The 21,897-nt window shown below is 39.2% G+C and overlaps 1 protein-coding gene across 3 annotated transcripts; it reads right to left on the reverse strand.

The window, feature by feature from the left end:
* Positions 1-860: 860 nt before the first annotated feature.
* Positions 861-20,076, reverse strand: ncs1b (neuronal calcium sensor 1b). 3 transcript variants are annotated; one of them, XM_088335426.1, is made up of 10 exons: positions 19,921-20,076; positions 17,729-17,838; positions 16,395-16,516; positions 10,878-10,902; positions 6,494-6,632; positions 4,646-4,724; positions 4,212-4,300; positions 3,389-3,466; positions 2,223-2,330; positions 861-2,050 (listed from the first exon to the last, which is right to left on the reverse strand). In XM_088335426.1, exons 3-9 carry the CDS (start codon positions 16,456-16,458, stop codon positions 2,232-2,234), a joined length of 573 nt encoding a protein of 190 aa, XP_088191552.1. In that variant the 5' UTR covers positions 16,459-16,516; positions 17,729-17,838; positions 19,921-20,076; the 3' UTR covers positions 861-2,050; positions 2,223-2,231. The 3 variants fall into 3 exon arrangements, with proteins under 3 accessions (XP_088191552.1, XP_088191551.1, XP_088191550.1); XM_088335425.1 differs by adding an exon at positions 17,927-17,953 and having other exon boundaries at positions 861-2,330; positions 19,921-20,044; XM_088335424.1 differs by having other exon boundaries at positions 861-2,330.
* Between the last annotated feature and the right edge of the window lie 1,821 nt (positions 20,077-21,897).

Raw genomic sequence — 21,897 nt, forward strand, 5'->3', positions numbered from 1 at the left:
CTTCCTTTCATTGACCCTCCTTCACCCTTGTTTCACACGTTTAATGGCATTTTAAACTCAACAAATTTTAAGTCAACGACACAGAATCCCTGGAAAAAAATGACTAATTCAGACTGGAGTGAAGAATATTCTAGGCACAAATTAGTTAAAAAATGGCTAGCACATCTCAAGTGCAAAGACAAAATGGCTTATAATCATAATTGTACTAACAGGGTGGTTCATAACCTTACACGAAACCTAAACTTAGAGGAAAACAAAAGTAAGGTGCAGGGGTGGAAATTTCCACTGCATAGTGACTGTCTGATCTGGTGCGAGCAAGTTTGATATAAGCTCATAGGCCAAATCTGGCTACAAAATAAAGCACAATTGAAATAACAGAAAAGTTGTATATTCAGGATTGAATAAAAATGTTGTAATATTCCCCCCCAAAATGAAGAAGTTATAAATGAAGAAATTATGCAATCCTAACTAAATAAAGGCAGTGACCCCTTTTAATATTACAACAGAAGAAACCTATCACGCCTTAGCTTCAGAAAACACGTGAACTGAGAAAAGTTGTTAAATGATGCCATGTTCAATGATAAGTTGCAAATGTTAAAGTTAAAAACATGATATTGCTAAAATCATACTCCAATAACTTTATATTTATCAGAAGTCTGTGTTAAAATTAGTGTAGAAACAGATGATTATTATTGTTGGTCAAACACAGGCACATAGAAGGAAAATAATGCAACCACACTAAAACATCGCTTAACACAAGTCTTTATTCAACTCGTCAGAAAAAGGTAAATTTGATTTTGTACCAATAATAGAAAATGTTTACGATCTCATAGACTCGAGACAAAAACACTAGAGTACAGTGTCATTTAAATGCATTTTATTATGTGCTCCGATACTGATCAATGACAGGTCAACAGCATTTGTCATTCAGTAAATGATTATTTGCATAAGGCATACCATCAGTGACAGTGACTTCTCCGACAAAAAAAGCTTTAGGAATTGTCAAAGGGCATGATCACATGCTCTCGCTCCACAAATAGGGACAAATATAAAGCTGACAATAGATCTTGCAAATGCTTTACAATGAGACTAGGTGTTTGATTTTATCTCATGTGAAAGGAAATAAGGCTTGTGATGGCTTCAGGCCATTAGTTTTCTCAGCCATTGCTCTGTTCACACTTAACACTCATGCTCACTGAAAAGTGAAAACAACAGGATTCACAAGGTGCAAACTGTAAAAAAAATCTTTAGAAAGTTCCCTGCTCCTTCAATACTGTTAGACAAAAAAAGATAATTCTCTCAGGAGGGGAAATACTACAACAGTAGTAAAATGTAGTGCAAAACATTTCAACAACTTTGATAAAAATAAAACTTCACTCCAATTTTAAGAAGGGAAAACTCCTGAATAAAGCAAAGCAAGTACTAAATTACTACAATTCTATAGTACAATACACTGCTTTGTAACTTTAAATTAGTGTTCACTCCATCACTTTGTCCAACTTCAGTGTCCATGATAACAGCACAGCATTCTGTCATTACTTTTTAAGGTCTGAAAAAGCCTCCAAAGAAATATGTCAATCTCTGCACAGGGAAAGGAAGCAGCCACCTTTGTACAGATGCACATAGTAGAAGCACAAGCGTGTTCAAATGGCTGAGGGGTTTCGCTTCTAGATTTGAAAGGTGTTGGAAAATGTTGGTGAGAAACACAAACAAGTGTCTGGTGATTGTCAGTCCACACCTGGATGTGCGAGATCGAATGTTTGTTGATGGGTTTGATTCCAATGATAAATCGGATCCGTCAAACGAGGTTAGGAGTGTGATTACAGTAAATACTTTTTTGGAAAATGATGTATTTTCTCAAAGCATGCAGAACAATCACTTGAATTGTGTGTTCAAAATATGAATTTACATGCTCACTTCACAGCTGACAAAACGCTGAGCACGATGTCAGCAACAATTGGCAGGGGCTGGTGGATTACATTAGGCGGCGGAAGAGGCTCTTCGCTCGGCACTGAAAGACCATTTGATTGCCAGCAAACAAGTGGGGTGCCTGAATAATTCATAAGAACAAACTGAGAGCAGAAAGCAGCTGCTTTGCTTTGGATTATCGCCATTCACTGATTTTTGTTTTGGCTCAGATTACAAGGATGGCATAAAATCGGATGGTCGTAACTTCCCCTTGGCAAAGTGTGGATATGGCTTCACGGGAATACTCCACTCACCTTACATTCTTAGACTAGACCATCATAGAGGGATAGTGCTTGCACAATAGAAGGGTCGGCCTTTGAGCCTTCCTGAAACTCCTGCAGAGTCAGTTTGCCGTCTGAATTCTGGAAGAGACGTGGGGCAAAGGCGCATTTACCACTTTATTACCAGCAGAGGGCAGACAATGTCCCACAGAAGCCCACCTAACGCTGTTAGTGGGCTTACTTGAATTTTAGTCACCTTATTGACACACCACTTTTATTTTTGGCCAACATTTATAGCTTATCATTCACTGAAGACAGAGAGCAGGCAATTGCTCTGAGGACGAGTGTGGAAGGAGACAATCACAAAATGCTGACAATATGAATGGCACTGATTAATGCAGCTCATAGTTATAAATTGAACACAGTTTAACTCAATACCCTGGAGGGGCCGCTACTCACTGCTCCTACACAATGTTTATTAAATCATTTGTATTATACAGGGTTCGCACACGTTTTTTCACATTCAAGCACTTTTTAAGGACTTTCAAAGCCAATATATACATTTTTTTCCACTACCATTAAAAGAAAAAATCAGAAGTGAATCATGCATTTTGTAGATCCCCAAAAGTATCTGCAATTTACATATACTACCTAAAATATTACATGTGCAATTATCTAGACATATGTTTTTTAGATATTGAGTAAATGGCAACTATATTTTTGGATGAGAGCAATATACATGCAAATATTCTATCCCCATATAGGTGTTGTGTAAAATAACGGTAATGTGTAGTTGCCGAAGCTTTTTTATGCATTCCAATTAAAAACTGAGAAACGCTACCTTATTTTTTGCATGGCCCATAATTAATGTCCAGAATCGATTTGTAATCATTGAAATAATACACATTATATTGTACCCGGGCAATAAATCTTCATAGGAAAATGCTGCACAAACTCATATCAGCTGCAGTTAATAATGTGGGAAGAAGAAATGCAATGGCAAAACAATGCCACAAGAGAGCAGTGTTGGTGTCATTTCTAAGCAGACTTATTGAGAAACATGGCAACAATTTCAATAATTTACAGGCACTTCTCCCAAAATGCAAGCACTTTTCAATGCTTGAAAACACAACATTTAAATTCAAACATTTTCAACAAATTCAAGCACCCATACGAACCCGGAATATACAAACACTGACCCTGTCCATCATTGCAAAAATGCGGTCCACTCGTTTCTCCGGTGTGTTTTCTTCCTCTGGCAACTCCACGGTGTTTCCCTGAAATAGCAACTCATTATGCAAAAAAACCTTTCCAAGTTTTCATAATCTAAATAATAATCACAATAAATTACGATACTTCAAGTGGTCTTAACTGTGCATAGACTTTTTTTCTCCACGTACACTACTTCACTTTCAAAAATGTGGCTTGTTAGGCTCATTAACCATTAAATGAGAAACAATTAATTAATGTGATTGTTTTGTAACTTTGTTCCCTAAAAATGGCAAGTGACTAGTTTAGGGTGTCCTGTGACTCTCTCCTAAACTCAATGAGGTAGACTCTAGCTCATCCATGTCCTTTATGAGTACAAAAAAATGATGGATGCAAGATGCAAGGTCTTTTAACAAAAATGCACTTCAAACATGCAGTATACTGTAAAACAAGCCTTTCATAGACAAGCGTGTTATTTTTTTGCCAAGGTAAGATGGATGGTAACAACAATACATGACATCAAGTTAGGTGGCATTCAACTAGAGAGCAGTGTTGTAGTGACCTGAGAAGGCATGTCAACAGGAAACACGTTCATCTACTTTATGTTTGGTGCTAAGCAACCATTTGTTTCCAGATATGGGCAGGCTTTGGGGGGCATATTATCTCGCTTAAATGAGTGGCAATTCCCTCACCTCAGCTCCTAAAACACAAAACTGTGTAATCGATTGAAACATGTGCAGTAATAATGTTATTAAAAACTAATGGTTAGAACCAGAAGTACTGTGTTGTATTCCATATATTTGGTCGACTTACCACCATCTGATAAATGGCATCGACTATGTTGAGCATCTCATCACGGGTTATGTAGCCGTCATTATCCAAGTCATAGAGTTTGAAAGCCCCTGTAAAGAAATTAAATTATTAATCTAGATGGTTTAATACAGCAAATAGGATCACAATTCTGACTATTAGCTTGTGTTTGTGTTGAATAAAATAAACCAATCAGAGGAATTAGTAAAGATTTGAACATCAAAGCAACTTCCATGAAGAAATGATTCAAGTCAAGTCATGTTTATTTGTATAGCCTTTAATCACAAAGAGTCTCGAAGGGCTGCACAGACCACAGATTATTGCAAACCACAGACTATTATTACACCATCACCTGATTCCTTTATTATTTCTCATTTAAAAAGTGGTAATCACAATTATTTGTAAATATCAATAGTAGTGAAAAAAGTACATCTTACATCTAAGTTTTTCATCCAAAGTCCCTCGAGATGTCACCGACAATGCCTGGATGAACTCCGAGAACTCAATGCGCCCGTCCTAGAAAATGAAATGGGCAAGGAAGAAAAAGAGGACACTTACTTCATATTTACACTTTTTCAGAGGTGTCCTTGATTCATGGTGCACAAAACAGGGTCAGACGTTTGCTTCAAGTTTTTTTGCTATTTTTACTCTGCACCTATCCCAACTCTCTGCAGGGGCAGTAATATGTCACCACTGGTCATTAGTTAGATGGATGCCAGTAGCTTACAAATCCAAATTACCCGCAGCAGACACACAATGTCTACGGGGGGAAGTCATTTTATGGATGGCGAGAATATGATTTCCACTTTATCAAACCTAAAATGATGCAAATATTCATGACTTAAGTTCACTCGTTATACATACAGTTGTGCTTTATATTTTTTTTTTGGACAAGAAGGTCACGTTCCATGGATTCGGACAGACACATTGCTCAAGGCGTCGCTCTGTAGCACCAGGATGCATGCACCATTGGTCGTTTCTGATAAAAAGGCTTGCCTAATGCTTTAGCAGTCAGTCTAACTTCCTGGGTACATTCTTCATAGCATTAAGGCGCCAGCTAGACAAAAGTGTGGTTCTAAGCCGTTGTCACCTAGGGTGAATATGTTCTGATTGTGGCCAGTCCAGAAGTTCAGAAGAGGATTTGTTTGGGTAGCATAATCAGACATTGGTAAACCGTTCTATTCAAGTCAAGTTAAGTCAAGTCATGTTTATTTTTATAGACCTTAATCACAAAGAGTCTCAAAGGGCTGCACAGACCACAGATTATTGTAAACCACAGACTATTCTGACTGACACCATTCCCTGATATAAAACCTACATGAGGGCAAATAATACACAGATATTGTCAACATAAAATATAGGTTATTCATATGAATAAAAGTGTGTTTTAGGCTTAGTTTTAAACATTTCCACTGAGGTTGCAGATCGAATCTCAGGGGGAAGAGCATTCCACAGCACCGTGGCCCGAATGGAGAATGCTCTCGAACCTGCGGATCTCTTCTTAGCTCTTGGGATCACTAGAAGACCAGCATTTTCAGAGTGAAGGCTCCGGACCGGAACCCATTAATAAAAATAATATCACACTTGACTGATTTTTATCCATCCTTTTTGTCAGTAACCTAAATATAAGCCCGTCTGTGACTAACATTGAGAAACAAAAAGGCAGTTAAGCTTTTTCCATGGCTTTGAACTGGAAAGAAGAAAATAGATGTATATCAAAGAAATGTTATTGTTGCAAACATTATAGAAACAGTTATAATCAGCGCAGTATTCAACAATGGGGTGCTTGGTGCTAGTGTAGGTCAGAAATAAATATCGGCCTAAGGACAAAGCCTTTTGAACAACGGCAATAACCCAGCAGAGCTTTTCTACCTAAAGGGAGATGTCCAAAGGCAAATTACATTTTAAAGGTGTGTGCAGGTTCTAATAAAATGAATCGCCCATTACAGGCTGTATGCTTAACCCCTATGTGCTATAACATAAAAGGTAACAGTAACAAGATACTTAACTACAAAACAAAGCAAATCTGATGGGTTAGATGCGTGTGAAAAATATAGCAAGGGAAATCACTGAGAATAGAGCTGTCAAAACGTGTTTTGATCTAATAAAGGGTATTGTACATCTACTGACGCCTATATTATACTCTAATGCAATTTGCAAGTTACTCATCCCCCAAAAAACTGTTTTATAAATTGACTAAAAAAAACCAAACAATTAAACGCATGTATATGATCTAGTCTTACATTTTGCTCTGTGTTGCTTTGATAATAAAGTAGATTTCAAACCTTATTTTCATCAAACACATTGAAGACGAACGAGGCAAACTTTGTGGGATCTCCAAAAGGAAAGAACTGCTTGTATATCTTCTGAAAGCCCACAGAATCAAGCTGTCCACTGGGACAGTCTTTGATGAAACCTTTGTACCTATCAGGAAAGCAGACAAATTTAGACAATAAGAAAACAATAGACATGGACAGAGAACAATTAGGAGAAAACATGAAATGTCCACAATGGGAATGTATTTAGGACAAAGTGAAATGCAAAGCTATTTGTCACATTTACAGATAAGACAATCACCCTAATCCAATTGAAAACCCAGAGTGCTTTGCTGTAATCAAATTACTATCTTGTCTTTTGATAATATGCATGGCTGATAGATAAGTCTCAGCGCTCTCCCTTACTCGTGGAAATTGCTGGTCAAGAGAGTCTTTATGTTCGGCTAAATATAGAAGCAATTCATAAAAAATATCAAGTGCAGTTATTTAAAGCTCGGTAGTTTTCAAACAAAAAGGCAGAACACTAATTGCATAATAAAAGTCAAGCAAATAGTACATTAATCAGTCTACTCTTTTTCATCAATTGCATATGTATCAACTTGCTTTGTATTCATAAGACATACTGTGTACTGGTCATATGTTCAACGTGTTGCACAATTTATGTGCTGCGAAGGTAAACATCTGTTGATATACATTTTTGAAATCAAACTCATTACCTTAAAGCACAGAAACTGACTGGCTCTCATAAGCTTTCTTCAGCACAAAACTGAGTGGGGAAGGGTGGATTAGCTAATTAGTGTATATGCAGCAATCAGCAAACCTAATGCAGAAACCAAAAATAATGATGTATTTGCTGTTCAAAACTATTGTGTCCTTTTTCATTGTTTTTTTTAGATCTTCATTTTTATCAACAGCCAAACCACACCAAATACATGAAGATGACAAATGTAAGTACCACACTTTTTCATTTTACTCCAGAGAAGATAAACGAAGCTTAATGCATCCAGATTGTAGGCCTTTAATGCTCTTTTGTTACAAGTGGAAAATTGAAAATGTATTTTAAAAAAGGGGGATGATGAAAGCATGGCTCACATACATGCAGACCATAACCACATTTGCATTTCTACCTACAATCCATATAAGGGGCCGGTCACACAGCCGTCTGCGGCTGAATCACGACTAAAATTTTGCGTTTTTTTTTTGCCCGTGGTTGCCCGCGATGGAAAATGCGCAAAATTGGCCAACCCACTGTTCATCGGTGGTATGCCCGCAAAACAGACGCCGGCGACTGTTCCGCTTCCTCATCGCGTCATTTCTGCGTCATTTTCTCGTGTGGACCACGGGTATAAAAGCTCCCGAGCCGGTGTTGTGCCCAAATCCGACTCCTACGCAACAGACCCACCACCCCACCCCCTCGCGTGAACGCGCATTCTGCTGCGATCGCTTTTGACTTTTTCATCCGCGTTAACAAACGCATTTTGTAGAATACGATCGCACTTTATTGTTTAAATAAACGCGTTATATAGACTAGGATCTCCCAATTGTTATAATTAGCTCGCTTTATTGTTTTAATAAGCGTTTTATATAGAATACGATCGCTTTTGTTGGAAGCGCAGCAGAATGCGCGTTCACGCGAGTGGGGGAGGATTTACCGTTCGATTACGTTCACAACAAAAACAAAGACGGAATGGTTTAAGTTGTATTACATTCCCAACAAATGCAAGACGAAGTGGTTTTGGTTATATGTTCGCCATTACATTCCCTAAAAGTGAGATAAAACGAGGTAAAAGTGGTTGTAGTAGCGAGGGGATGCAAATCTCGGCAGGGATGCATTTCTCGGATAACACCGGGCTGTAGAAATCATAACCGCTCAAGACACAGTCCCGTGAAGATCAAGATTTCAAGCTATGGCATCATTTTTATTTTATTATCTTGAAAAGAAATGTCAAGAAATAAAAATGGATTAAGACGAGGTCACTACGCTGACGGGGATCCATGTTCACCCCCTTGACGTCTCGAGCACAACTGACGTGTGCTCGGCAAATCGCGCTGTATATACGCGGAGAAAGGCGTTTGACTGTCACACGCGTAACACGGTAATTTCACGTAATAACACCGCGATACAGGCGCAGAACATGCTATTACCATGCTCCACCCACGATTACCCGCTGAAATTTCCCGTCCTACCCATGTGTAACCACGCCCTGGCCGCGGCCAGAGCACGTCGTTCCGCGTCATTTCCGCGTCATTACCTCGTGTTGACCACGTGTGCGGCACGTTTTGCGCGCGGCCAACCTCGTGTGAATTTCCGACCGCGAGTAAAGCACTGCTGTATCTCGTCTATATGGCGGTCTCAAAACGTCCAACAGCATCTGCTTCACGGCCAGAAATTTCTGGCCGTGGTTCAGCCTCGATACGCTCGTGAAAGGCTGTGTACCCGCGCTCTGAAGAATTGAGCAGCGCAAAACTTTTTCGCGCTGCCCCCCGCGCGCAAATTCAGCCGCAAATGTCTGTGTGACCGGCCCCTTAGATTACAAGGCCAGAGCAAGTCATCTAAATTCCTGCGGCAGAAGTAACCAATGAAGCAATAGCAACCAATGATTATTATACCATACTAGACAAGCACAAATTATTGAAGAAACACAGTGGTGCCCTATTAGAGTATTTTCAAAAGGAATAGATGGGTTACAAAAGTAGACTACTGACATCAAGGAGCTTGATTTGGCTCAAGCCTCTTGATTACTTTGTTGTCCACAGTGGTGAAGCTCGACTAGTGAGTCAAGATCCAAATGTGGGGGAAAAATGATTTGGAAACCGAAACTGAGAAACTAGATTAGTAGAGGCAGCATAGCACGAGTCCCTTGTTCTGTTTTACCAATCATTATTGCGTCACTTAACAAGTTTAAGATCGCAGGGTGCTGACTTTGGACAAAATTCATTCCGGCCTGATAGCCAGTCAATCCACAGCATGCTTAAAGAGATCAACAAAAATTCAAGTTTACTTCCACAATATCACTGAGTGGGAACTGAACCCACAGTTTCTTCACATGAGTTAGTCAAGTGTGCCACCAAATCATCAGTGGTTTTTAGCAAGCAAATAATGAGAAATTATAAGAAACTTAGTCAGCTGTGTCAGCATGTCTCCACAGCCTTACACAGAATCACCTTGACTTGTCAAGTACAGGAGTTCATATTTAACATTAGACTTCAAGACATATGCGCACCAATGCTTTGAGTTCTGATGCACTTTGAATGCTGAGCAAAAGTTAAAACTCGGAAGAATGGCAATTAGGTAAAGGGATTAATTGCTGGTAGTAGCACTCCGCTCATCAATAAGTTCAGCCCACAATTCTGTTTCGGGGGTTAATAATTCAGTTTCTTTTAAACATAATTGGAAAATGGAAGGCATTCTCTGTGCAACACAGGAATTTTTCTAACCCTGCTCAGTCTTGTGTCAGTGCCTAATTACAACCCATCTGGCGTTTCACCTGGTAAGATTCTCCCTCATTCCTCGCCTTCAGCAGTGTTGATTACTGCTAATCTCCAAGTGACAATGTGTGCAAACTTTGCCATGAAAAAACAGCGAGCGGTTGTTGGTGAGCTTCCTTCATAGGAATTAAGGGATAGAATTCTTCCCTGATGCACTGAAAAACCAGACCAACACACAAGCTAGCTTCGAGGCTCTGGACCTTCCATTTCTTAGGGGTGATTTCTTTCAAGCATGCTGATTGAGCTTGAGTAAAACAAAGCTAGAGCGTGAGAATTGAAGTGTGAACATTGAAGAATGATTGCATTATTGGAGTGCTTCTTTTTAATCCAATGCAGTAGTCATTGTTTTTCCATGACTCTCAACAATAGCCCAGCAGCACTAGCTTTCAGCAAACAAATGAGAGAACATCATGCTTGAATCATCTTTGTAATATAGGTGAATTGCTTGCTACACCAGCGCTCTCGACTGTCAAATTGTGCCTTCACGATCACATTCAGAAATTCACACATCCACAGCAATAATCGCTTTTGCGACTGTTATGCGACTTCTTCTGGTCTTGAGAGCCTCTTTCACATTTGTTCAATGTAAGCAAATGAAACATCATCTCCAGGGGAACAGATGGAAGTATTGAATCCAAGAAGCCATGTGAAGTACTGAGTTTTGCTGTGATTAGATTTTTTAAAGATAATTGTTTTGTTCCCCCTCTATTTTTCCCTTACCAGAAATGCCTTTTCCAAATGGAGCACAAGGGTAGTTGAAACAAGAGCATTACCAACCCTGACAAATGTGTAGTCTTAGAAGGGCTTCTTACTAATTCAATTCCAAATAAATCAAATTCAAGCTTTGGCAAAATTATCTACATGTAATTTGGTCAAATGGAAAAAAAGGAAATTCCACACTTACCACTGTTGCACCTCCTTTTCTGTGACTGCAAAAAGAAAAAGAGTCACAATAAGTTAGGAATAAAACTTAAAGATTCATTAAAGATTTTAATCATCATCTTGGACAGTAAAGCACTCAAAGGACAATAGCAGGGATCCAGTTTATCGCGTGTAGACAGTAATGGGAATATGTTATCAAAACAGAGGGTTTCATGAAATAATTATATATTTTCAGGCCATTTAGAAGATAACTGGTGCATGAAAACCCTCAGGATCTGGCACGACGACAAATTAGGCAATACATAGAATGGACCGCCACAACATTAACAAAGACAGTTTAAAAAGCTTTTATACTAATATCAAACTGCAATAATAACAGAAAGTTGCAGCATTACAAGGTGTGTTTTAAAGCATCGTGTAGTAGTGTTCATTTTGTCCAAAAAACACTAAGTGGAAAATAATACTCTTAACACCCAGTTTTCACTTGACCAAATTTAACACTTTTTATAAACAATAACTAGGACTAAAATCAGAGTTTATTTTCCTTGTCCAATAAATACGAAACAGAAAGTAGCTCACCACATAAACGATTGGAATAAAATCCACGGACATTTTAGTTCGTAAATAAAAAAGAGCAATTATATCTAAATGAAAACAACAGTTTGTGTTAGCGGTTGCAGGAAAGGTAAACTCAGCCTTTCAAATCTGTTAGGGATGTTATCAATTACGTCAGAGCTCAAATATTAGCAAAGATAATGACAAAAATAAAATATTTTAATGAGTATCGTATAATCAAGAACAAAATGGACCGAAGAATACGCATTTCGTGGAGAGAGCAATCTTGTCTGTGTTTATTTTGCAATGACAAAATTGCCATGCAGTTGCATTAAAGGTGAGTTCATTATTTAAAATAAAACATTCAGGCAGTTATTTAATTTAGTCCTTAACTATATTTTATGGTTCGCACTGGAAAAAAAGAAAAAAAAATAATACCTCACTGTATCACTCTTAACTATTCATAGTTTCAATACTTTGAAGAATGTCATCATGCATTGTGTTCTGCAGCAGACAACACACAGAAAATGCTAACACAGAAGCAGGTTGTGGAGGATTTTTGTGTGTGTGTGTGTGTGTGTGTGTGTGTGTGTGTGTGTGTGTGTGTGTGTGTGTGTGTGTGTGTGTTGATGAGGGTGTGACTGTCCGTGTGCGCGACTGTGATAGGCTGGAGTGTGCTTTAAGTCAAACAGCCAAGCCGGCGCACAAGTCAATTAGTGCCCCTAAAACAAACTGCGAAGCAAGTGCCACCTAGTATTATAGCGGTTCATTACTTTGAAAAGACATTCATCAATTAAATCGGACTCTGAAGAAAGTCAGAAGAGCGCAAAGAAATGCTGATCACCAGCAGGTTCTCCGTGGATTGTTATCTGGTGCAGGAAGAGACTGAGGCAGCCCTGTATCTCACCAACATCAGATCCATTACCCATAAAACGGAAGACCTGGAGCTACATCTGCTGGGAAACCACTCATTGGTGACACTTGTATTTCATTCATCATGGAGACCTGGCTCAACTAGAGAATCCTGCTCTCAACATCGCTTTCTTACACTGAAAGGAGAAGCCTTCTAATTTCGTATTACTATTGTATGACAATAAAAACCTTTCATTCAACTGCAATTCTGTATTCTGTGTTTTTATTTGAAGATATACAGTTGTTAATTTGTTACAGTTGTATAGAATGTATGTTTTTAATATCAAATTAATAAATTAATGTGTCTAATGTGGCAGGTTTTGACTATTAAAGGACGTTATGGAACACAACCCCTAAAAAAAGCAAAGGATTACTGTACGCTGTTTGGATACACATTAAAGACAAAATGCCATTTTCTGGAGTATATTGTATATCGTGTATTGTGCATATTTTTTTATGAATATAGCAGGTAAACTTGTTTTAGATCATATGTAAATGTTCTGTACCATGTAATGACAAATAATCTAAAAACTTCAAACGTTTGTCAAAACCAGCCTAAAATGTTCATTGTTTGTTAAAACTGGACAAACACATTTACACAACTTGGAATAAAATACAGAAAAAATCTTGATTTATAGTCAACCTGACAAAATAAAATGGAATACAGTTGATTAAATATAATAAGCACTAGCTTGTGTGAATAAAAGTAAAACTGAGAAAACATTTCAAAATGGGTGAGAAATTTGACACTAGCTTTATAGGGGTTTATGAAAATATGAAAGATGCTCTTGTTGCTGCTCATATAAAGGCTACTTAATGTAAAGCGGGCTGAGCTGGCTAACTTTCATCCGCGCAACTCATGTAGAAAAGGCCCACTGTGCCTCTGGCACTGAATGTCACAGTCAATCTCACGACTGTCAGCCCAGATAAACTGCTATTAAAATGCCCATGTAGTCCGAACTGGAGGTCATTCAGCATGATGACTATTTACTTTAGAAATGTTATGTAACCCAGTCAGAGCCAATGTGCGATAATGCAGTTGGTATATGCAAGAAAGCGTGGTTGGCCCTGGAGGGTCTGCTAAAACCCTTCCCTTCTTGCACTCTGTCACTGTAAGCTTCTTCATTGCACTGACAACACAGAAGAATCATCACGCTATTAAATAGGCCACGCCTTTGCCACTGAGACATTTTTATATGACCGCTAGTGTTTCCATGTAATGTGAGACTGAGCACTAATTCCGGACAAATCTGGATGTCTTCGAGCGCACTTGTACTTTTGGAGTCTTTCATTGAAATGCCTTCATGATGTGTGTAGAAATAAGTACCATGTTGCCCGTGCACCAGGCTATATTGCTAATGGGATTCAAATTTCAGAGAAGGCTACCGCATTTCTGCATTGATTAATAAGGCAGAATGTATCACTGATCACAATTGCATAAAAATGCAACATTGGATCCAACGGGACTCAAACTCATCGCGGCATGGAGTGCACTGGATCTTATCCACTAGGGGATACAGACAACACATGAAAAGGCATTAGGTCTTATCATCACATTATTTTTAGTCACAGAACCAAATTGTTGAAGTTATTATTTGGCCTAGACACTAGAATATTGTTTCACATAAAACGAGTCCGTGGTACAGCCAACTCGCAAAGTAATTACGAAGTGCACAAGGTTCTGAATTGAATGAAGATAAGCCCAATGTGGGAAGTAATTCGGTCATTCTGAACTAATTGAAGAGAACTGCATTGAGGGAAGTAACTTGGCCATCCCGAAATATATATAAAAAAACACATGGCCACCCTTATACAAACAATTTGTTACTTACTATGCTTAGTTTGAGCTGCGAAAAATTAAAACAGTACTCTCTCTACTTTCTGACAAAAAATGTTATGAAAAAAAAAAAGAAAAGGCTCAGTGTCTTTGTATGTGTCATCTGTATCCCTAGTGGTCTCGTGAAAATGATCCGGCACTTTTCCTGCCAAGATTTGGGTTCAATTCCCATTTAATTTAATGTTATGCAATTGCGAACAACCATCCATGTCCCCAGCAGCTTGGTGGTTAGGATTCCCGGTTCGATTCCTGTTGCCACTATTATTTTGCAATTATGGTCAGCCATCAAACCTTTTGACTGATCAATATTTGAACAAATATGTAAAATTTCCAATTTTATTTGCAAATAAGGCGCAGGTTTCGTGTGTGCCTAATAGTCTGGATAACACAGTATATGCATCTCAATCAAATACTTTACTCACTACTGGACAGTACTTGACAGGTCTTATGTCAACACAAGCATTTATTTCGCATAAGAGATACATTCCTCTCACTATGAGCGTTTTTTTTTTTTATTGGATCAAGGAGACATTTAATTAGATATTTTACTCATTCCTCAATCTGTCAAGAACCAAAGGAAAGTGATGACCAAAAGGGAAACAAAGCTTCTCGTGGCAGCCCAAAAACAAACTAGCAGTCAAGGTAAAAAAAAGGAGATTTGGATGGAGGGCAGCTTGATGCTCCTCTAAGAGATGCTTACCAGATAAGATTCTAATTACACGAATCCCTTCCCTGCTTAAAGAGGGCAATTAGGGGATGGAGTCAGAGAGAACGGCTGAGTGCGAAAAAGGGTTAAAGTACAATAGCAAGCAGGCCGGCCCTTGCAAGAAAACACCACGTCTTCCTCCACAGCAATTTCCTGCCGCAGCAGCACGTCTTGCCTCTGCTGTGGGGAGTGCCACCACGCAAATAACACGGTCATTAGGCAGCCAGTGGACGTTAGCTCCCACCCACTCACACCTGCACTATTCGCTGCTCGAATGACAATAATGATAAGAATAACAATTGATGATGGCATTATATGCTGCCACAATAACACGCAAATGGCGTATTCCTGGGTAAGCAGCATTTTGATAATTATCAAACTGAGCGTGAAATCTGATTGAAAACCTAGGGGGAGTTTAACAATGTTCAGTTTGTATTCCAAAAGCTCAATAAAAAAAATCATTAAAAACATTGTTTGAAATTAATAATTTTTCTTTGTTAATAACACATGATTATAATGTGCTTCTTTTCTTTACAAACCTAATGCATAAATCATGTAAAAACCCATATTTCCTCAAACAGACAACGTAAAAATAGCATTCTGCATAGTAAAGAAAATTATAGCTTGGCTGTCACAGAGTAAAATTCTCTGAATGATGTTTTATTCGCAGCACGGAGGCGCAGTGGTTAGTTCTGAGCTCATGAGATCGAACTTTCCTGTGTGGAGTTTGCATGTTCTCCCCGTGCTTGCGTGTTTCTTCCGGGTACTCTGGTTTCCTCCCACATTCCAAAAACATGTAGTCCAGTCCAGGTTAATTGGCCGGTTCGAATTAACCCTAGGTGAGAATGAGCGAGTGAGTTGTCTGTCTTTGTGTGCCCTACGACTGGCTGGCAACCAGTTCAGGGTGTCCCCTGCCCACTGCCCGAAGATAGCTGGGATGGGCTCCAGCACCCCCACGACCCTACTGAGGATAAGCGTTGCAGATAATGGGTGGATGGATGGAATTTTTATTCTTCTTCTGCTAGAATTTAATTATTATAATAGAAGCACTGATTGTAAAACGTACAATACTAAATAAAGATGCAACCATGCAAAAAAAGTTGATGACCTTTAAGATGTAAATATCACAGAAAGTACATGTCTAGGGCAAATTAAATTAAAACGTATTAATATTGAAGATCCTAGGATTCATTCTTTCAAATCTAAATGAGAAATTCAAAAGCATGTGGGATTTGTAAACTATTTCACAAATGTTGAATATGCGCATTGCCTGAGATGCGACATACATCAATTCAATAATCCAGCTCCTGCCAAACACGCTGAAGCATACAGTCTTGGGTAACAGCCTCCAGCGGATTACTTTTGTTTTTTTCCTTTTATATACAAAGTATCTCCTGGTGATTTAGTACATGGATATACATATATTTATTATAATAATTATTACATCCTGTATTTCATTTGTGCAAATTATCATTCAAATCAAAAATGTGTAAGAAACTTTAGGTAAGCAAAAAAGAAAGGACACTCACAGTAGGTCTTTCTCGTCAATTCCTCCACCACCTCTGGTTTGAGCTTGCTGTTCGATTTACCCATGGTTTTTAGCTCTCCTCCACGTCTTCAAAACCACTCCGTATTACCTTGATATGCTCCTCTGCCAGAAACATAAACAAAGGCAGTCCAGTTAGGGCTGACGCTAAAAGAAACACACATTAGCGAGGTGTGCCGCAGAAGAGCGAATCCATCTCCTGCCAAACCAAGAGAAGAAAGCTCAGATCTAAATGAGGACACTTTCCGTAAAGCCAAAGGTTTCTGTAATGAAGGGTCGTCATGCTGTTCCAATATTTCAGAGTGTGTCTGCTCTGTTCTTCACAGCAGATCGCAAGAGAAGAGTGGCGCTCTGATGCCTTGCTCCTTTCATCCTTGGAAGCAAGTCACCACTCAGCGGGTGAGTGAAGCACCCTCCCACGTCCAACATTCTCATCGTGTCTGCCCCCCTCCGCACACACACACTTTTGACAGTTAGATATGGGGGTGTCAGAGGAAAAGAAATCAATGAATATTACTGAGTGATCTGTAGAGGGGAGGAAGATAAGAAAAAAAATGTAGCAACGATTTAAAGCAATCGTCCTTAAACTTCTCTGACCCATTGAATACTTTAAAGTCAGACAATGTCTTCGCGGCCTGGCTCAATATTAACATTGATAATCAAAATAATGACAATAATAATAACTAGACCTCTAGAGAGCTATTAGATGTAAGAAAAGCCATTAGATTTATCTCATCATCACACTATTTTTACTCACAATACCAGAGACGAATGTTAAAAAGAAGCAAACGCAAAAGAGCACAATGAGGGATATAAATCGTTAGTATTACTGATGATGAATTGGACTTTCAAGGATATTAAATAAAAATACATTGTAAGTTTTGTTTTGGAATTGTGTTCATCGTTTACGTTGTCAAAAACATTTTTAACAGGCAGTGTGGCCCTCATTTTTTGCAATGAAAAAAAGGTACCTTGACTCCAAAAAGGTTGCAAAACACTGATTTATTGAATACAAAACCAGAAGACGCCAGATTGGTGCATCACGGCGTAAAATAGTCTTCCCAGCTACCTAAATAAGCACACCAGTTGTCTGTCAAGCTTATGAGCACATTGAAAGAGTGATGTTCTCTCCTCCTCCATTGTGACTCATAATTCTCCCTCGCTGCTAGATTCAAGACAACATGGCATGGTGATTTCCTTTCTACAAGTAATCCAGCAGACAGGAGGCGATGAGGGTAATAGAATGTTTCTGTCGCAGAGACCCGTTGTTGAGAAACACTCACACCTAACTACAGCCCCACTGATGTGTGTTGTCACCTTCACTGCAAACATCTGCGCGGGTCACTGGTCGATGATATCCAGATGAGGGTTTTCTCACTGAGAATGATCATCTCGTGTCCTCAACAGGGCAGCAGGGTATTGCTAGCCTATGGACATAAGACACAAGAGAGAAGAGGGTGATGATAGAGCAGGAACAGATTAGGATGATGTTGTGGAAATGAGCCTTATGCTCACCTCGTATCATACTGACTGGAAATATTCCTGCATAATAAGGTATACGGCATTATCAGGCATAGCCTAAAAAAATGTCTTATGTCAATTATCTTACATACATAAGGCACACCAGGCTATAAGGCGCATTAAATTGAGAATACAGTATGACTACAGTTTATTTGTGTACAACCTGTGGGCTCTATATGCACTTACGGCATATTATAGTGCATAATTGATCAGTTTGTAAGTGTTGCTGAATAAACTTGTGAATCATTGTTTACAACAGGAATCTAACACAGGTTGCAGTCTCGAGGGCACTGAAAGCTTATCACTAGACCACCAGTGGTACAAATGACATACTAAAGGCATTGGAAGTTATTTTATTATCACACTATTTTAATCATGCCAGAAACACTCCTTTGCGTAGTGCATTCTGTTCTGCATTTTTGTAGGTTAAACTTGGGGTCAGCAATCTGCGGCTCTAGAGCCGCATGTGGCTATTTAGCACTGCCCTAGTACCTCTTTAAGGATTTATCCAAAACATTTGAAAATAGAAAAAGACGAAAAAGGGAAAATGTATGTATTCTTTGTGTGATGGGATTCTTTAGAGTAAACATTAAATAAGAAAACTTTTATGCATGAATCAACTTTTCTTTTCATTCAAAAATATATATTTTTTAGGCTTATTTTGGTTCGTTATTGCTCTTTCAAAATGTTGGGTTGCCGACCTGTGGGTTAAACAGTATTCCCACCTCTTTACCTGTGCAACAATAAAACTGCGGTTTAATATGCATATGTTCGCAAAATAGCTTGTACAGTGTTTCGTTAAAATGCTTTCTGTTTTATCCGTTCACTAACATTAGTTTCTGGCACCGTGACTAGAAATTAGTGTGATAATGAGCTAAACTTTAATGCCTTTATATATTTCATCTATACCACTGGTGGTCTAGTGGCAAAACTTTAGAGCTGTCACCGGGGATTGAATCCTGTTCCATACAATGGTTGCAGTTTTAGTCAAGTCAAGTCACATTTATTTATATAGCCCTTAATCACAAAAATATCTCAAAGGACTGCACAGGATTACAATTACACAATTACCTGATCTTAAACCAACATGCAGGCAAGGAACAACTGAAAACCTCAGCGTGAGGAAAAAGAGAAACCTTGAAAAGGGGCCTCACAAGTGGTAATCCCCCTTCCAGGATGACCAGGGTGAAATAGATTTAGAATTGCAGTACACAAACATAGAAAACACGAGGTAACATATTGGAAATTTGTCCAGAAAATGCATGACAGCAACAACAGTTTTAGTCAGCGATGTTTATATTATTGATCTATCATTGCACAAATGTGGAGATGTACCATTTAACCTTGTTTAGTGATGTACACCTAAACATTGTATTAATTTTCAATCTTATCCACAGTTTTAGTTTTAGTCAGCGATGTTTATATTATTGATCTATCATTGCACAAATGTGGAGATGTACCATTTAACCTTGTTTAGTGACGTACACCTAAACATTGTATTCATTTTCAATCTTATCCACAGTATAATGCGGTATTTATGGCGCATTTTTTAATTTTTTTGCCAATTTGAGAATTATAATCTAGAAAATATTGCAATTCAGTGGAAACAGGTGACAAGAAACGCTCAAGTAATTTCTTGCAAGAGCAGGCATGTAAAGGAAATAGAGAATATGTAGTTGCCAGGACAACGTGTAGTAATATATATAGATGTATGAAAGTCGACTAACATAAAGCCGTGCGTTAAAAAAAAAGAGAATTAGCAACATGGTGATCAGCGGCAGCGGCCGATCAGATGTTGCCTGGCAATGCCATAGCAACACACAGTTTATGGCCACAGCACAACAACCGCTGCCTGTTTTGCTAGTCGTGGACCTCGCCACGTTTAGCACTAAAACACAGTCTTTTCAAGCGGTTAAGCCTCCAAAACAAGCCAGAAGACACCAAACAGAAGATTAAAACACAGCCTTGGTAGATAGTGGACGATTTACCTGGCGTAAGAAAGAGAAAAAAGCACCCCTCCGTCAGCAGGGATGAAGAGCTCGCATGACCGCGAGTGTGTGTTCTCCTTGGGACAGACGCCGACAGGGAGTGACGCTCGTTCGTTCAGTAGAACTGCTGCTGGCTAGAGCGCGTGTGCGCGCGCGTGCATTCGTGACTCAGTGCATAGTGTGAGCGTTCGTGCGTATGCGTGGTCATAATGTTCAAATTTGGAATTACAAACTTTTTCCTTCTCAACTGGTCTTTGTCATATAGGGAGGAGAGGACATTGATTTCTGCTTGTTCATTACCGGTACGCACAGACGTTGCTATGGCAGGGGTGCCTCCGGAAACTTCATTGGGGTGGCCAGTTGGGGACTCTTAAAATCTTGGGGTGGCACACCGAAAATAAAACCCTAATTGCAGGTTATTGAAGTTATTGAAGTAGAGTCAAGTCAAGTCAAATTTATTTATATAGCCCTTAATCACAAAAATGTCTCAAAGGACTGCACAGGATTACAATTACAAAATTACACAATTACCTGATCTTAAACCAGCATGCGGGCAAGGAACAACTCAAAAACCTCAGTAATAAGTAATAATGTCAGGGGAAAACTTTCTAAGAGACGTAAGGACACGGTTTCTGATTTAGATTAGTGTATTGTGTAATATTTGATGTTCCTAATGATTTAATGTGCATAGTCCACATTGCTTTCTAGGTAAGGAGCAACAGTTTGACTGGTTGTGCATTTGGGATTATATGCATAGCTGATGTTTCAACAATCTAACAATATACTGGCAAGCAGGGTGGCTAGTGGGGTTGCCCTCAAATTCATAGGGGGCGGGTCGTGGACACCCCCTGGTCATCAGGGGGGGCTAGTCCCCCAATAAGGGCTCGTGCCCCATGTGGGATATAACCTGAAATGAAATGAAATGATCTGCATTGATATAGCGCTTTTCAAGTCAAGACTTCCCAAAGCGCTTTACAATGTGCTTCACATTTCCCAATAGCGGCCGTGCGGCCATGTAAGGCACTAACCTGCTTATTGGGGGCATTGGGGGCTTATTGCACCCCAATCACCTCTCCTGTTCATTATTTAAGCACTCCTTTTTATTGAGCATGTGTGTCATTCTTGTCTTGTTCTAGCGTTTTTGGATAACCGATACCTTGCCTGCCCCTGGCCCACGACAACTGCCTCTGGTGATCAAGATACTGTTGCCACGATTTTTAGTTATTATATTTGTTGGTCCCATTTGAGTACCGAACCTGGACCTGCTTCTGCATGTGCTTCCGCGCCACCTCAAAAGGGTCCTTGACAAGGGAACTATGTGGAGCTTCTTTCACACATTTCTAAGAGAGACATGAATTTCTCTTAACATTTACGTTGTCTACTAATAAAGTGCTTAGTGATAACTGCTATTGCTAAAGTGATGGGGGAAGAGATCAGATAATAAAGCACCGCTCATCTCTGTCGTGGTGGATAAGACGACAGATGGATTGTGCGTTACGTCATGGACACAGCTGTCAAGAAGCGCTTCATCATATTTTAAAATGTTCCTTTTTTTCACTTTTGTGACATACAGAAGAAAAAAAAATAATCGGGTGATGTGAGCCCATGACATTATTTGTCTTATACTCCGATTTTGGGGGGGAAAACGATTGTCTGCATAAAGCTGTTGGAGTGTTATGACAGTGCAGCTGTCATGTCTTCTGGACTATATAGGTTGCATCCAAAAGTGAAGGAGAGCGCACTGTTTTTTTGCTTTTTAAGTTTAGTTTTTTGCTTCACATATTTAATGGCATTTTACACAAAATTTAAGTCAACAACACAGATTTCCTGAAATAATTCAGGCTGAAGAGAAGGCCCAAGTGTAAAATTCACGGCACACCATTGCAATTGTGCCACCCACTATGCAATTGATATGTCCCAATTAAAGATGAGATCGGGCCTAAACATATCCGGTTTGACCGGGGCCCGCGGGTATTA

Source organism: Urocampus carinirostris, chromosome 5 (genome assembly GCF_059441175.1).
Source record: "Urocampus carinirostris isolate Australia breed hairy pipefish chromosome 5, RoL_Ucar_1.0, whole genome shotgun sequence".
In the NCBI taxonomy this organism is placed as follows: Eukaryota; Metazoa; Chordata; class Actinopteri; order Syngnathiformes; family Syngnathidae; genus Urocampus; species Urocampus carinirostris.

Coding starts and splice junctions, on each gene's coding strand:
- ncs1b (XM_088335426.1), bottom strand. CDS start 16,458: ATGGGTAAATCGAACAGCAAGCTCAAACCAGAGGTGGTGGAGGAATTG. Junction 10,903..16,394: donor ATTGACGAGAAAGACCTACT/GTGAGTGTCCTT, acceptor TTCTTTTTGCAG/TCACAGAAAAGGAGGTGCAA. Junction 4,301..4,645: donor TTTGGATGAAAAACTTAGAT/GTAAGATGTACT, acceptor ATTTCTTTACAG/GGGCTTTCAAACTCTATGAC.